The sequence below is a fragment of the Gallinula chloropus genome (genome assembly GCF_964237585.1).
Source record: "Gallinula chloropus genome assembly, chromosome: 5".
Classification (NCBI taxonomy): Eukaryota; Metazoa; Chordata; class Aves; order Gruiformes; family Rallidae; genus Gallinula; species Gallinula chloropus.
This window is the reverse complement of record NC_140090.1, coordinates 18,649,393-18,667,664: the sequence shown is the minus strand read 5'-3', so window position 1 is coordinate 18,667,664 and position 18,272 is coordinate 18,649,393. Positions and strand designations below refer to the sequence as shown.

The window sequence follows — 18,272 nt, the reverse complement described above, 5'->3', positions numbered from 1 at the left end:
ACCTTTTTTGGATTAATTTTCCTTACATCCCTTGCTTTCATAATCTCTTCTGTGGTGCAAAAACTATTTTTAGTAGATCCATTTTCATTGCAGTTGGCAGCATTTTCAAAATATATCAACCATGAATTTTAGTAGGATGCATGCCGTTAAGGTAACATGCACCACTTTGGAAGCTCCTTCCAGCATGCCCACAGTTCATTTGTGGTAATGGGAAAGTTTCAGGAGTTATGAGGGGAAGGATGGAAAGGTTTTGGTTGATTTTGGGTGAGTATCCAAAGCTAGGATGATCTTTCAGCCATAAAAGCCCACTTGAATCTGTGAAACTTGTCAAGGGTATTTTGAAAGATTAAATTCTAGTGTTATATTTCTGACATCCTGTAAAAATGTAGTGAATATTTGTGCACTATAATACCAGTGTCTTGCTTTTATTCAGCTATGTGATCAAGCTCAATTAGAAGTTTCTGAGTTTATTTCATTACTCAGTTTGTAAAATGTCACAGATTTCCTTTCTGTTCTAATAACATAAAATAAAGGAATGAAGAGGAATTAAAAATAAATTAGTTAATAATTCAGGTATTTCTTTTACTTAGAGCTCAGAATATTGGAAGACAATGGGGAATTGCAGTCTGCCTTACAAGACATCAAACTGCCAAAAGAAGAAATTAATAAACTTGAAGTGGATGGTATAAGTAAGAATTAAGTGTCTTTATTATACTTTTTATTCCTACCATTTTAATATTTTGACTTTCATTTTGTTACAGTGTCATCTTCCTGTAGAACAAACTTGTAAACCTGTCAGATTGGGAAGAAGAGGCATAGTACTGCCCTGTTTGACAATAACCAATTTGTCTATGTCTCAGGGTATCTCTCAGAAGAACAGTAGCTAAAATACATCTATGCTTCACAGTGCAAAGTTTTTATAATTCTTTAATATTATTGGTAGAGTGATTATCATTTAAAAACGTTATAGTAGGGTGGCAATAACGTGAAATGTAAACTGCTGGTCCTGTGTTAACTGTTATACTGACTTGCATAGACTTTTGTTTTTCACTACTTTACTTTACAAATAATATTTCATGGTAAAGAACCAGTGTAAAGTGTACAAAACTCATTTTTCATAATCTTAAAAACAGTTATATTCCTAGTTGTGCTTTTCTAGGCACCTAGAAAACAGAAGCTAGAGTTATGTGAAATAATTTTATGCATAGCTATATTAAAATAAAAGCAGGCACTTAATTTCTTCAAATTTGTTCTCCAACAGCTGAATATAAACAGTTACTTGCATAAGCTCTGTGATTCACAGTTCATGTAGTCTGTAGTTTGTGCTGATTCAATTTCATATACTACTATATCAAACTCTGGATTATGTTTAGGTGAATCATTTTAAACATTAACAATATAATTTTCATATGTCTTTTCTAGCTTTGTGGTACAAAATGCTTCTACCCCCACAGTTCGATAGATCCAAGAAGTACCCTCTGCTTATTCAAGTGTAGGTAACACTTCCTTTCTTTGAATGTGGTTTTGTCAAAAAAAAAAAAAAAAAACCCAAATTGTAATTTACCAAAACCAAGGATATTTGCAACACTTTATGAAGCAAAAGCAAAAACACTTAGTTCTGTTTTGTTTGTTGTGATGGGATTTTTTAATGTATTTTTAGAATAGAAATTGAAATCAATGAGACTTTTAATGTTAATCAGCATGGCAAGGATTAGTTTCTCAGAGAAAGAAAAAGAATAAAAACACGTGGGTTATTGCTTGGCATTCTTAGCTCTGTTGCTGCTTCTGTTTATCATGAATGAGTCTGAAATTACTGATTTCAACTTTGCTAATATGAAAAAATGCTTCTTTTTTTTTGTTTTAGAAAAAACCCCAAACACCCCTAAACATGTGAATGGACTTCTTTGTTTCTTCTAAAGACCATTTGATACAAATTTAATTTATTACAGGCAGGAAAGACAACAAAAATTGCAGTGGTGCAAAAAAACGAGAGGCTGAAAGCTGATATGAGTGGGTGTAACAACCCCTACATCATTTTTATTAACCGGAGATGATCCAAAGGTCAAAGAATGCTAATTTGTGTTTGAATGAAGTTCAGAATAGATTAAGTCAGTCAATTCCTTGAGGCAAAATGTGCAATTTACATATGGTCATTCTCATGAGGTGTGTCTCTGTATTGCTCAGTTATGTGGAGTGTGTTCTCCCTACAGCTGCAACAATACATGATATTCTCTACTGAAACAAAGAAGGTCTGAGGATGGCCAGAAAGTGTAAAGAACCTGTACTTTTTTCTAATTTTCTTTGTCATTGCTGACTGCATGTGGAGATGAATGCAGAAAAGCACCAAAAAGGGCAGATACACCTTAGGAATTTGGAGAGAGGAAAGAATAGTCTCTGAGTCATGACTTTTCCAAGGATTCCCCTTAGGAAAAATACCTGATTCTGCACCCCTGTAGTTTGAGCTAAAACTAATGTTTTGCCTTAGGCATAAACCCTAAAGGATTGAAATGGATTTAAGATACCAAAATATCACAAACATATGAAAATGGTAGTTGATCTGTTTGTCTACTGAGGTCTCTGAACTACAGCCATATGCCAAAATACTTGTGAAAATATAAAAAAGTACCTATATCTATAGTCAAGTCTGCAGTAAATATTTATAAATTTCTAACTATGAGCTGAAAATGTGTGAATTTTCATCCTTAGGTATGGAGGGCCTTGCAGTCAGAATGTGAAGGAAACATTTAGCATTAGCTGGATAACCTATCTAGCAAGCAAAGAGGGAATTGTTGTTGCTCTAGTGGATGGCAGAGGGACAGCTTACCAAGGTGACAAGATTTTGCATGCAGTCTATCGAAGACTAGGAGTCTATGAAGTTGAGGATCAAATCTCAGCAGTGAAGTAAGTACACTATCCTCCCTAACTGTTGTATTTAGATACCTACAAGTAGTAACGTGAAAAAAAGTAGTAATGAGAAATAAGACAAGAAGACTGTTTATAGAAATAAAATATCACTGAGGTGCTTGATGTCACTGGGGTTTTGTGTGGTGTATTAAGCCCATATTCTACTAAGGCCATGTTTGGACCTTGCCACTTCCATTTTATAAGAACATCACCAGGGGCTTTAATACTAGGCCTAAGCGACTACAAGAATCAGTGCTGAGATATAAGCCAATGTATCACAGAAGATGTGACCCTTGCGTCATTATTCTGAATGTTTTTTATCCAGTCAGGGAAAGTTACCTCAGTGGCCATAATAATTAGCCAAAGATCTAGAGATGTACCACAAGGGTTAGATAAAGGTCAAATGTGAAGTTTTTAGCAAAACTGAATCCTGGCATGAGCCTTGTAAAGGTTGGTTAGTCAGAAACTTGCCATCCCTACTATTTTAGAGTAGTTATGAACAACAGAAAGTGTCTGAGGTCCTCTGGTAGTTGTTCCCCAACACTTACTCCTTTGCAGCAAAACACTTGAAGCATTCCAAAGGGAAAATAATACCCTAAACTCTGCTTAGGGGGTGAAAACTGAGGTTTTGTAAAGAAAGGCTGCCTGTTAAGCTTACAGATGCAGCAGCACTGCTAAAGTGAACATTGAAAGGAAATGTTAATTTGAACAACACAGAAATGGGTGCAAGGCAGGAATAAAGATTTTAGTCTAGACTTTGGTCTGGAATTTGGCCCACCAGAGCATGGGTAGATTTCCAGGTGCAACAATATCTTCTTACCCCAATAATAGATCTGCCTCTGAGTAGCTTCACTAGAAGCTGGATGGAACAGTCTAGGTTTCCACAGCTTTCTCTGCTTGTTTGAGAACACTTCTTGGTTTTGCAAGTGTGTGTGAGGAGGGTATCTGCTCCGTACTCTTTCTGCTTTCTGGTAATTCATTTCCTCCTCAGTGCTATAAACACACCATTATCCTTTTAGGTGATAAGTGAAACAGAATAGCTGTATATCATGGCAGGTTCTTCTATTAATCTGTTATTTTATTTTATTTCTTGAAACTTCTGTCAGCAATAGCATACTTTAAAATATCACAAGAATAGGATTTTTTTTTTATTGCTCTGAATCATCACTCAAACATAAAATGTCAGAGACAGAGGGAACCTAAACTGATTCTGCAGTTGCAAAATCTGCTGAGACAGGCTGTGAAGAAATGACCTCAGCCTTCACACTTCCCAGTTTTCTGTCAGCACCTAGACTTATTCAGTTAAATGTATTGCATTCCATCTTCCTGATCTAACACATGGTTTCAGATGCATGATTTTTAGAGGATCCTTCCCACTAGTGGGACGTACTTGGGGGGGCTTTTATTGTAGGAGGAACCTCAGGGATTAAGACAACAATGTAACAAAGCTGAATAATTTTTTGGCTTTTCTAAGTGTCCCACCCATATAGTTTTCTGCATTTTGGGTGTTGTCAGTCACTCATGTTTGTCCTAGTAAAATAAGGCCAGCAGTTGCTGATTATGTATCCTGAGATGTATCTGAACCCAACTTGTTTGCTTGTCACTCTGGAACCAATGTGCTTCATCCCTTTTTCTTCGCTGTTGCTAATACAACTCTGGAAATAGAGCCTTCAGGCTCTGATGCAGGATTTTTGTAGCAGACCTAATATTTATGATTCTCTTTGACCTGTATTTACACTGAGTGTATAAGCAAGGTACACCTTTCATCCATTGAAAGCTCATCACCTACAGAGAGCATTAGAATAAGTTTTTCTCATTATTATTTTTACACATTTCCAGGCACATAAAAGAGAAAGTTTATTGTTCCAAGGAATCCCTTATCTCAGAGGTTGATACTGTGCCTCTTGAGAGATCAGAGTATCAGCTTGTTGTGATATGAGAATGTTGAGTATCTTGCAGGATAAATCTGAATGGCAATCCAGCACCTTTGGCATTAAAATGACGAAAACAATAATAGCCTATGGGATATGAAATGTGGTTATTAGTAGGAGTACAGCTTTTGAAATTCTTTGCATGTGCATGAGCATATGTCTGTATATATGCCTATGCACATGTACAACATGAGTAGAATGTGTGATGTTTAATCCACTCTGAACTAAATGCCTAGGTACATTCTAAGTTTAAGAAAAAAGAAATTTTTTTTCCAAGAAGGCTGTTGGGCAGGGTACTCATACACTGGAACAAAAGTTATTACGAAGGAAATACTAATTTCAGCATTTTTTATTCTTTCAAGAAAAATTACTCCTTTCTTTCTGATGTATCTATTAGGTTAATAGCTGATACTTTTTATAAATCAGACATTCTATACTGATTGACACTTTGGTCAAATTGGTGGGATGTGTGGAAAAAAGTGAAAGAAAAATTATTTTCTGTTAATTTGTCATGGTATCAGCAATCTTTTGTATTAATGTTTTTCTCTTTTACAGGAAATTTATAGAAATGGGATTTATTGATGAGAAACGGATAGCGATATGGGGCTGGGTAAGTGGATGGTTCTTTTTTTAAAAGAAATCTACCTACCTTTAGTACCTATCTTTAAAAGGTACCTATCTTTAAAAAATACTGTGGTATATATTTTTCTAATTCTTACTTATTCTGTCCTAAATGTGTATAAAGTTTCTTCTATCAGCATTTGACATTTTTGCCAAAACGGGTAGTTCCTGTTGGTGCCTATGTGCATGCAATTACAACTATGCCAGTCCCCAAGAAGGGATCATTGGCAGCTCAAGGGGGAATTTTGAAAAGCTTATGTATTATTCATTGTTTGGATTTGAAGATGAGAAGTTTTAATTTGCTTTCTTTTTAAGTTAGGGACTTACTGGCATGGTGTCAACATTCAAGTATTGTCCTTTCTAGTCTGAAATTAAAATAATGAGAAATTACTATCTCTCATCAGAAAATACGATCTTTACATCATTCTGAACCATTGTGTACTTGGCTGGTTTTGAAATGGTCAGTAGAGTTGAATGTGTGTCTCAGGGGTGTTCAACATGGACAGTTTCACCAAGAAATGGAAAAAATGAACAGCATAGGAGTTATTCCAAATAATTAGCTAGTCTCTTATTCATCTTCGGGGTTTTTTCATATACTTTGCTTTATAACACTTTCATAACCTTTTATAGCCAGATGCGTTGCAAGTCTATTATTAAATGGCCAAATTTCACTACCATTAGTGTTATGTTTAACCCAGCAGGGAACTAAAAAAGCTTACACCTCTGAATGAATCAGTATCAGCTATGCAGCAGTAACAGGCAGCACTAACTAAAAAAGCTTACAGAATTAACCACTATGTTAGCTAGCCGTTAACATTTTCCAATATTTTTCTCTTTCTACACATTCGTTTTTCTCTGATTCAGAAATGCCTTTTATTTCATTCTCTTTAACTGCCTGTCTTTGCCGGGATAATTCTTATCTGTCGCTGTTTGGTTTGTTTAATTTTTGCTGGGGTCTGTGTGTTTGTTTTCATTGGCCCAGTTTAATTGTGAGAGGCTCTCCCAGAAACACAATAGAGGATGGATCTTGGAAGATTCAGTTCAACTGCAACTGTCGAAGTTGCCTGATATTAGATAGCACATGAGCAGGGTTGCTAATATCTTTCTATGAAGCTCCTACTAAATGATATTAAAATTATTTTTGTCAGACACTGCTATAACACCAGGGTGAAATGGGTTCACATATCTTTAAGTAACGCAGACACTTACAAGTGAATAATTCTAAAGTGATGTTAAGTAAGTTAAGGCCACATCAAAGTATATTTTATTCACATCATACTTTATTTTGCCACAGTGTTTCCAGAACCAGCTTAGTAAAGCTAATATACTCATCTAAAGTATTGTATCCCAGTAGCAGATGCAATTTTCAAACAATGGCACTACTGCCAAACCTGTTGGTCTTTTTTTCCCATTTTTTTCTATTTATGATATGATTTTCTGGTCAATAAAAGGTGTTTTTTTATTTATAGCCTGCAGCTTGGGAGGTATGCATGAAATATGCAGCTCATTGTACTTTCAGACTCACCAAACTCTTGTGGATGGCAAAAGCTCCTAAATAACTACTAAAACAATCCAGGTTCTGAACTCTACCTCTCTCTTTCTTACACTGCATAGATTGTTCTTCCTGATCCTAATCGTTTACTTTTTAGCCTTGTGGACTAATTTTTTGAAAGATCAAATGAGGCAATCAAATGGGCTAGAAAAATTGAATGGCTTATTGTTTCCATTATTATATCCCTCACTGTCATTTTAAAATGGAATGTCAAGAAGAGGGAGGGAACTAACATATGTACAGAAAAAATACTTAATAGTTTTGCATATTTCATGTAGTCTTTCATATACTGATGATTTTGATAATCTTCAGAATTCTTCATGTCACACCCCATAGTTTTGTCCTTCCCTCCATTCCAAAGTAAACAGTAACCCACTATTTCCCAACTACCTTATACAAGTATTTTCCAACCCCAGTTCCACATCCTATAAAGTTTTTATTTACCTGTCTCTGACCAACTAGCACCATGCAATTGCACAGCTCTATTCTGACATCCAGGTTTACTTAATACTTTCCCTCATTTCCAGCTGTGAATTTATTCTTCCTTGCTGGGTCCCAGTTTGAGGAATCGGTCTAGAAAATCACAGGAACAGTGGCAGGCAGTTGGGAGCAATTGCTCAGCCTCAAGTGCTCAAGTAGCTGAGCCTATTAGTATTGATGATAGGGTTGGTACAATATACCAATCATTAGCCAAAGCTAGGTAGTTTGTTAAAGGAAGGAAAAACCTATATCTATTCTTGAAGATGCACACTGAAATGATGAGAGGCAATGAATACAAGTTGCCACAAAGGAAGTTTTATGAAAAAAACCCCTATATGGCAAGGGAGATCAGTGTTGAAACAGATTGAGCAGAGAGGCTGTGTAACGTGTGATTCTGATCATTCTCATTTAAATTTAAAGTTTGAGATACAGGTTGCACTAGATTACCTTGAGGGACCCCACCAACTTAATTTTTCCTATGATTCTAAGTGGTAATATGGGCAGGATCCTGCAATAAACATTGAAGTAGCAAAAATCATCTGCCTCTCACAAAAAAATCACATCAGATCCATCTGAAATAAATAAGTTTTAAAAGAAAATTAACTAGGTTTTGTTGCTTTGTCCACCCTGCATTCAAAACAAAATATTTACTGTTGAATTCATTTATATAAGTTTGATTCAATAAACAAAATGATACTTCACCAACTATTTTAAACTCTCTGATTTCTCCCTAGTCCTACGGTGGGTACGTAACTTCTTTGGCTCTTGGATCTGGCAGTGGAATATTTAAATGTGGAATGGCTGTAGCTCCTGTTTCCAGCTGGGAATATTATGGTATGGAAACTAGTCATAAATACTGACTTGGAAAGCAAGATGTAGCATTTAATGTCTTTCTAAATGAAATCATTGCAGGAGACTGGCAATATGAAACTTGAAGACATTACAATTACCTAGACATAAAATTCTAAAGACCTTAAGTTTAATATTTTCCTTGCTGAAAATAACTGACTGCAACTGGCAGACTTTGTCACACAGAAAAAGTTATGCCCAGATTATTACATATGCACATCTGTAACAGCAAGTGTGTAAAGCCCTCTTGACAAACTGCGTACTCGGAGTGATCTTCCTAAAAATTAGTATCACTGAGTTCAGAAACAACTGAAATGATCCTTCTGCCAGTAATGGAATCCCAGTGCACTTCCACTTCAGATACTGCAGATGATCTCTGTCAGGAATCAGTACCTCTGACAATTGCAGTTATTTCCCAAAAGCAGTGGAAAAGAGAGCAAGTCAGTTGTATCTTATAAGTTGGAATTTTTAAATTATTTTCCTTTAGATGTTTTTCAGCCACATCGCCTGTTTTGTTGTGTTACAAGACATAATTTTATTTATGTTTATTGATGCAAGCTCCAAACTGTTCAGAGGAAACAGCTCCAGGAGCATAGTCCCAGGGCCTTACTGTGTGAATAAAGCAGGCACATACTCATACTTGCAGACCCGTTAAGCTTTTGGCATGGTGTAAAGGAACTTTAGTGTAAAAAAGAATCATGGCATGCATGTTTTCAATGAGCAAAATGTAGCACTTTGAACACATTTACTTAGCATATGGTCGTTTGCTAAGAAGTCTTGGTTATGAGAAAAATTTTTGGTTAAATGGGAAAGATTCCTTCCCTGACTGCTAGCACAGACATTCCTTGTATTTATGGTGTTTTGCAAACAAAGGGGAAAACATTTGTATGACACAGGAAGCATAGTCTTCATGTTTTCACTGGCATCAAGATTTTTTTAAGACATTTTTGTTCATGATTGCAAAATTATTTCCAGAATGCAGGCAAAAAGCACTATTTTTTGCAATAGTCCTTCAATAAAACAAGAATTATAAACACTTGTCAAAGCATTAAAAAATGAATGTTTTTACATCAAAGTAGGTTAGCCCTGCACCATTGCAATCTTTTTGAATTTGATGAATTTTCAGGAGGGAATTAAAGAATCTTGCTAGAAACATATTGTAAATCCAAACAGGCAAGTGTACCTCCACTAAGGAAGGAAGGAAGGAAGGAAACAAGGAAGTCATGAGTCATAGTTTTGTTAAACAGATCATATTAACATTAAGTTGAACTGTTGTAGGGGCATAACAACAGGATGCTACATATTTGAGTCTCTAAGTAGTACTGAGTACGTCAGAGGATGTACTGGCCCCTAGAGCTTCTAAATTCTGTCCCACCTTCTTTTAGATGCACAGATCATTTTCTGGACCATAATCTTTTGTCTGAAAACCTCACACTCAGCTCCATTTTGTGTCAGAGTTAGTAACAGCTGAACAGCTATAAGATAGCAAGGAAAATTGCATTCAGGGACAATGTATAGTTAAAATTGTTAGATCTGTGACTGCTTTATTAAAATCTGTAATTCATGTACTTTTTCTTCCTCAGTAATTGACAAGCCAAATCTTCTACTTCATCGTTATAAGGCATTTCTGCTGACCTCTGTGGACTTGTTGTAGCTATACTGGTAGAAGAGAGTGGAGAATTTGGCTCAGAATACTGTAGAAATGCCAGCGATTCAGAAAGAGTATTTAATTGAAAACTTAAGCCTAATATGGTTGTTTGACACTGTGTTGACAACAGATATTGCACATTTTCTGCTTTCATTGAACAATAGAAGATTTTGATAAAGAATTTTGATAATGGATAGGTTACTTAGATTATTTTTGTACTTTGTTACAAATTATCTTCAGGACCCTTTCTTGGCTGATCTTGAGGACACAGTACACATCTTTAGCACTCAATGGTAATACATGTAAAGGATACATGATAAATCATAGGAACATGACTATATTGATTCATTTTTCCTTTCCTGGGTGGATTCTCATTCCTACATTTTAACATTTTTTTCCAATGCAATGTACCAAACTAAACAACAAGGTTGTCAGTCCCAATTCCTTACTGATTATAATGGCCATCGTCTCTCTTATGAGAAGGAAAGAAGCCAGCTCCTCTTTGTCAGAAAGCCCTGACTCCGTTAAATAAATAAAATTCTTGTAATACTGCAGCTTGACTGCTCAATATGTGTCAGTGACTCTTTCAAGGCAAGGTCATAAAGCAAGAAATGTTCTAGTAGTGACAGCTGCTGCGTCAGTTTTCCACAAATTTTCATAACAGCTCTTATTTAAATTACAGATAACCAGGCAGCTCAAAGATAGCTATTCCTACTTATTTCCTGGTGATAGATACTGTTCAGTTATTCACAATTGTTTTGTCAAATCTGTTAATAGTCTTTGTTGTAGTTAGAAAAAGGAACAGAGACCTGACTGGCAATTGTACGGCTTCTTTAGTGCAAGGCTGTATCATTTCCTGCTATGCCTAATTGCTCCATGTATCCATTCAACAGGAAAATTACAATACATTTATATATATATGTATAATATATATATATCCATATTTACTGCATATACACATCCCAGTTTGGAATTCTGCTCAGTTTCTTTTTTTAAGATGTCAAAAGGTAGTCTATGTCATCTTTCTACTATGCACTGTTATTGGCTTATTGGTTCATTCAGCTGACTTCTGGAGTTCAACCCAATAGCTTAAAGCAGTATCAGTTAATTATCTTTATCCACAAAATCTTCTTCTGGTTCCACAGAAGAGTATCAAACCAATATTTGTGCAAGGATGGCTTGGAGGACATTTATTTATTAATCTTCATAGCTGATTTTTAAAAATATTTTGAATTTGGTGTGTTATAAAGAAACCAAGTAGAACAGATACAGTTAAAATAAGCAACATTTTATTTGCTATGTGTTACTGGAGCACAAAAATATCCATTCATTCTTTATCTATAGCTTTTTTCTTCTTTAACATTGCAGCATCTATCTACACAGAACGATTTATGGGTCTTCCTGTAGAGTCAGATAATCTTGAGCACTACAAGGTGAGAATTCTCTTTCTGTCTTGATCTGCCTTAAACTTGAATCACACTTCCATGGACAAGTAGAACTGTGAAGAAAGAAAATGACCCGCCAGCTCTCATAATGGCAGTCCTGTAGCAGCTAAGTTACTGCTGTGAAATTCGTATCTCCATAGTTACTTGTAGGTTTGTATTTATCAGTCCTAAATATGCTAAACTGAAGGTTCCTTATTTTCTCACTTGCACAAGTCAGAGAGTTCTGCCAGTTCAAACCATTAACCTAGGAAAGAACTCATGTGAGAGAAGTTAAAATGTTGATGTTTAGAAGGTTTTGATTGGTACTGTTAGCTGTGGTATGCAAACTGTTTCATGTAAATTTAGCTCTCTGATAACAACATCATAAGGATAGTAAATGGTCAGAACAGCTTCACCTTCATGGAACATGTTGCCTTTCTTACTTTCATCACATTGATAGTTAGTCTATAGCTTACTCTAGCAGCGCACATAACAGCTCTGGATTTAGAGAGGCCTGAGTTAAGACCCAGAGCAGTTAGTGGAAATAGTCCTGTTTAAGATGTTCATGTTCTCAGTACCTATTCTCCATCCAAACCCAAAGAACAGAAATGCTCGATATCAGACTGCCCTGGTAGAGTAGTCAGGATTATAGTGTTCTGGGAATGGCATGTGACAAGTGCTGTGCTTTTCCTGAACTGGCCCTTAGAAAAGGCAGTAAATACTTACAGGTTCTACTATAATCTCAGAAGTCACTGCTGTAATTATTATGCCAATCTGATTGTTGTTCTGCTAGGTAATGAAAGCCTTTCAGTTCTGTGACTGAGTGGTTTAAATTGAAGCTGCTGAACTGTTCATTTTTTCCTCTCAACAGAATTCAACTGTGATGGCAAGAGCAAAGAATTTCCAAAACGTAGAGTATCTTCTCATCCATGGAACAGCAGATGGTGAGGTTTGCAAATGGCAGTACAAATACAGAGCCAGAATCACTTTGTTTGAAAAACATTAAGCATCTTTCTATGCCTTTGATTAGGGTCAGTACTTAGATCTTTGGTAGATTTCCATATGACATATTATAAGATACTTACTCATTCTTAGTATTGTCAACTATATCACTTGATAATTAGTGGACACAACTTAATGCACTATAACTTTATGCTTTGTGGTATTTACACGTTTCAACAGCTGATCTCTTTTTTTTCCTTCTTCAGATAATGTACATTTTCAGAACTCAGCACAAATTGCAAAAGCTTTGGTTAATGCACAGGTGGATTTCCAGGCAATGGTAAATAACAGACTATTTTTCATTTTGAACAGTGGTTTATATCTTTATAAATAAGCTTATCTGGCATTTGGTGATGTTTTTAAAAATGCAGTTCAACTGAATATGCTTCAGAAACTGGCAATTGCTACTGCAACAATTTCTTCCTCAAAGGTTTTGCCTGCTCTTTTGTATTTTCTGCTTGCCCTTTGGATGCTTGCAGGATTTCTCTCTTGTCAAGAATAACTTAGAGCTTTTAAAATGAGCCAGGGAGAAGAATGGCAATCCAACCTCCTTATGGAAGCTACTGATAGATAGTAAAAGAGAGGAAGGTGACAGAGCTGGCACCTAGGACCAAAACCATCACTGGTTCTGATGGATTCTGTCTTGACCTGGACATGCCTGGCACAAGCACAAGGTGAAAAAAGCAAAAAGTGTATAAGGAATCCAAGTAATATATCCAGGATCAGGGAAGGGGAAAAGAAAAAAAAAAAAAAAACCAAAACCAAACACCAACTTCTCTGCAAAACTTCCTTGGGGTAACAGGTGCAGGCAAAGAGAGAAACACAGACACTAGGTTAGAGGATATAAATGAGTAATGAACAGGGGGAAACAGTTCTGAATTACATGCTAAGATCTGCCTCTGCACCTTTTTTCTCAGGGCTGATGACCAAAGTGTTTGCCTGCTATCAAATGTACTGGCCTTCTGCCTGAATCCATTTTCACAGGGCCATGAACACCCCAAAAAGGGATCACAGAGGGAAACCACTGTACCTGGGGTTTGTAGGCCCTTTTGTGTATTCCAGATTTTCTGCCTCCTTCATAAATAGCAAACCCAGATCATTTCTCAAGTATTTGAAATACTATCTGCTGTTGTAGTCATCCTTGTTCAGTTAAGGGGAAATGTCAGTTATGTCTAAGAGTTAGAATAATTCATACATATATTTTATTTGAAGTACACCATTCATAATGTTCATGGCCCTGGTGTCATAAAGGATGCTTTGAATAGAATTTCACAACGTGTAGCTGAAAGCTTGTGCTTAGAGCCCACTGTTCCTTAGACGGTGACTCCTTTTGTCAAGGCCATGAACCAGGTCAAGGGCATTTCATTCCTAAGGGCAGATCAAAGCTCTTTTGCCTGACTTGATACAACTGACTTGTTGGTACTGAGGCAGTAATGCTTACCCCTAGATTACGGAAGGTTTAGAAACTTTTTTGCATCAAGAATAGGAATATACTGGAAACCAATGAAAAAGAAAAGATTAGCAAGTCCGTCTGTTTTCTTGAGGCATACATTTTCTTCTGCATGGTAATACAGTAAAGTTCTTGTATTGTTTAACGATTTCAGAATTGAAAACACAACACAGGGGATTTATGGCCTTTTTTTTTTTCTTTTTCAGTGGTATACTGACCAAAACCATGGAATTCCAGGCCTTTCCAGCAAACATCTCTACAAACATATGACCCATTTCCTCAAACAATGTTTTTCTTTGTCAGAATAAGTAGGCTATTCAGAGCATGCTAAGGCATCTGATACATCTCTGGGAGAATGCAATGATAACGATGCCTGGGTTATATAGGTTTCAGGTGACTTGATAACAGGAACTTTGAAGTTTTAAACTTGATGTTTACATCTACTTTTGATATTGTATATTAGCAAATGTTATGCTAATACATGTTTTGACACATTCAACACCTGTTTGATAGAAAAAATAAAATCAGAATGTAAAATGCCATGTGCATTTATTGCCATCTTGCTTAAACTTACATTCTGCAATCCAAAGATAGGTGGTCCATTGCAAAGGCACGCTGCCAAATGAATATGCTTGCATTTGTTAACTACAACTGTAAAATGGGAAAGGACAAAGAAAGCAGTGCAAGTACCTAATTAGCATCCTAACAAGAACCAGTTCCTCAAAATTTATTTCCAATTTCTTGGAAAGAATCCAAGCAGGGATAGGAACACACAATATTTAAAGCTGAAGTTTGGATAATTATCCAGAATGCTGTGTTCAAATTTTATTCAACTTTTACTTGAAACGATTTTGCAAAACTCTCAGTGTCAAGTTTTAAATATGAAAGCAGGACATTCATGATAGCTATTTTATCTCAGTGGTTTTTCTCCTTGTGTTCAGAACATGTGAGCCATATTAACCTGTTTTTAATCTCTAATCATCACATCAGCATTTAAATTAATCTCAGTGTCATTCATCCCAGACTGGAGGGAAAGGATCAAAGGATTATGCAGGCTTTCTTTGCTTTGTTTCCAGTTAAACTATTTTAGGGAGTCTTAAAAGTGCTAGAGGCTAATAATGATTGGGATAGTTATATTCTTTTGATTAGTAATTAAATCAGTCCTGTCATAATATAATAATATGAACAAGATAATTGGCAAGAGATCCATTGTACATTAAATGATTCTCTGGGCACATGTTTAAAAAATTCTGAGTTAGCCTACTGCATAAGAACTGTCTGTCTAACACAGTATCTAATCTCTGCTATTAATCGGTGAGAGTACAACATAACCTGAAAAAGACTGTGGAATAGCTTCTCACAAAGCAAGCTACTTCCCAGCTCTCAGAGATCAGTTGCTGCTGCTTTGTAGAAAAGCAAGGGGTTTCATTTGACCCTCTTGACAAAAACATGGGGTTTAGCCAAAATCATTAAAATGTGGAAGTGATTTGCTATCTAACAGCTTCCTTCGTTTGTTAATGGCAATATCAAATCTGATTTTCCACACATGAGAACATTCTTCAGACACATCTTTATGTAAATGTAGTTGCCAAGCTGTTTGTAATGGTTAAATTATACTTTGATGGGAACTCTTCAGAAAATACTCAATTAGTTCAGGTTTTTTTGGAAACGCTGCCAATTATGTGACGTTAATGAGCTTTTTGTTGGTAATGTAATTAAAATTCAGCTGCTATAATGGCTAAAGGAAAAAATTATAGCTCTAAGAAAGTTAGCATTAAGCAAATATAACATGAAGTAGGGCTAATTAGATGTTGATTATATGGTCCTGTGTGCATTTGCTGCACACACCAGTAGTCTCAGTAATGTAGTTATTTTACAAATAAGGAATACAATTCAGTTAGAATTACTGAGATTTAACTCTCTATTTCTTAAATTGATACAACACCACAGAAACATCATAAAATTTTAGTGAAAGAGAGGAAAATCAAGCTCTTATCCCAAATGCTTAAAGGTTTTAGATACCTGAATATGTTGATGGGAACCTAGAGCAATTTTCAAAAAAGCATGGTATCAATCTCACAGAAATTTCAATATATTAAGTTCACTTTACATTTTTGCACCTTTATTTTTATTGATACTTCTGAAAATTCTATAAACTTTCAAAATTTGGCCCTTTGTGGGTACTATAAGTAATAAAGCAATGCACACAGCGTTATTCACACCCTGCCTACAGGTCTGTAGTCAGAAGCTTCTGGAACTATTCGGAGTAAGGGACATTTCAGGAAAATGTGCCAAATAAAATATCAGAAGGTACCTCTTTCCCAAGGGTCACATTAGCTCTTTCATTATTAATCTGCCTTTATATCTGTTTCTTTCCTAAGGCACAGTCACTTCTCCCAAACTGTCTACCATTTACCTTGGCTGGTAGAAAGCAGCTGTGGGGATAAAACATGAAAAAAAATAAGTGTATCATGCTGCTGAAAATTGTGTTTCATTGTTTTTGACATCGATTTATTTGCCTTACACAGTGCTCTTGATAGAGAATGGGAATATGTTGTCAGGAGAGTGTGACATTTACACTGAGTTGCTGGAATAATGTCTAACCTGAAAGCTTTATGACCAAGCAACCGTGTATTTTGATGACCTAGAGAAAAAATGTCCTAGGATGCTGTGAGTGTCAAAAAACCCCTTTTAAACACATACACAATACCACATTTCTGACCTGTTCTAATACCAGGCAACACTGCAGTCATTCACTAGAAATGGCGCAGAGCACTTCAAACCTACCATCGCAGTATCACAGAATTACAGAATGGTTGGGGTTGGAAGGGAACTTTGAAGGTCATCTTGTCCCATCTCCCTGTTCAAGCAGGGCCACCTACAGCTGGTAGCCTAGGGCTATGTCCAAACAGCTTTTGAATATCTAAAAGGATGGCGACACCACAACCTCTCTTGGACTCTTCTGCCAGTCCTCAGGTACCCTCATAGTAACAAAGTGTTTTCTTATGTTCAGACAGAACCATCTGTGTTTCGGTTTGTCTCTGTTGCCTCTTGTTCTGTCACTGGGCATCACTGAAAAGAGCCTGGGTCCATCTTCTTTACACCCCCCTTCAGATATTTATATATAGTAATAAGATCCTCCACAGCTTTTTCTTCTCTAGAAAGGTAACTTTTATCATTCTGCTTTGCTATCTACAATCATAATACATGTATAAGCACCACCACAAACACTCACTGGTCAGTTATCTGCTCCATTCCTTTCTAATAGAGCCTACAGTATAGACTCCTGTGTAACAGAGCTTCAACACAGTTCAAGGTGAAAAGCTTTGTGCTGAAGAACCAAGCTGAAGCTAACAAAAAGATATTTCAAGGTTAGCCTTATGTATGAATAAAGGTATGTATATAGATATCAATACTGCAGACATAGGTTATGGTATTTAAGAGCCAACACTGGGACACAACATATTATGAAACTAAGAAACTAGCATTTATGACAAGAATTTCTAAGATGATGAATGAATATCCTCAACTGTTTTAACAGTTTTGCTTCCCACAGTTTTGTTTTAGCGGATCCAAGTTTCAGAAAATGCTGAGCGCTTTCTGCTCTTGTTTTTCCTTTTAAATAAGAATCTCAAATTTCAGATACCCAAAAATACCCCTTCAGACAACGAAGCTTAATCTTCAAATATCTGTCAGACAAACAAGGTATACAAGCCTCTGAAAACAGGACATAGTTGTTCTGAATGAAGTAGGCAGGCACTTGATAAATAGTCACAGTTGTTTAGAAGTCAGTGTCCACTATAAATCACGCTTAGTTTTTACAAAATAAACCTGGAGCTGTGAAGGAAAAACTGCTTTATTCAAGGAATGGAAGCATACACTGGTTCCACTCCAAGCTATTTATTCCCCAACACTTATTTTCATCATTTACCTCATTCTTACTATGTGAGCTGTACTTATCAATGAACATGCAATCCTCATACCTCAAACATGGGACTACATCCTTTTCTTCACTCAGGATTACTGCTGCTGCAAAGAAGAAAAGGCCTCAAGAGAAAACAAGATTAGTAGAAAAACAAGTATAACCCCCAGCCAGGCTCCAGAATATGGTTAGTGTTATACTCATTTTACTCAGATATCCAGTCAAATTCAGACTACATTCAATACTTTCCAGTTTGCCAGTCAGTTCCAATTACAAGGCACAGCTGTTTAGTACATTTTATAGAGTCATTTGAAGGCTCTATATTTAATCTGAATAATTCATAGTATTTGCTAAGAGCATTTGGTATTACTTTCAATTATGAACATTGTCTTCTCAGAATGTAAAGTAACTAGTACATACTTGGCCAGCTCTTCTGCTTGCGCAAATTGATGCAGCTCCATTGACTTCAAATGGAGCGATTCCAATTTA

The 18,272-nt window shown here is 36.1% G+C and overlaps 1 protein-coding gene across 1 annotated transcript in view; it reads left to right on the top strand.

The window, feature by feature from the left end:
• FAP (fibroblast activation protein alpha) overlaps positions 1–14,314 on the top strand; it is a gene marked incomplete at its 5' end in the record, with an annotated part of 40,549 nt that extends 26,235 nt beyond the window's left edge. Inside the window, 9 exons of the mRNA XM_084265688.1 lie at positions 591–689; positions 1,423–1,492; positions 2,707–2,901; positions 5,391–5,445; positions 8,223–8,322; positions 11,354–11,418; positions 12,281–12,353; positions 12,618–12,691; positions 14,068–14,314. Of these exons, the coding sequence (XP_084121814.1) occupies positions 591–689; positions 1,423–1,492; positions 2,707–2,901; positions 5,391–5,445; positions 8,223–8,322; positions 11,354–11,418; positions 12,281–12,353; positions 12,618–12,691; positions 14,068–14,169 (833 nt within the window). The 3' untranslated portion in view covers positions 14,170–14,314. The remainder of the gene's footprint in view (positions 1–590; positions 690–1,422; positions 1,493–2,706; positions 2,902–5,390; positions 5,446–8,222; positions 8,323–11,353; positions 11,419–12,280; positions 12,354–12,617; positions 12,692–14,067) is intronic.
• Positions 14,315–18,272: the final 3,958 nt, after the last annotated feature.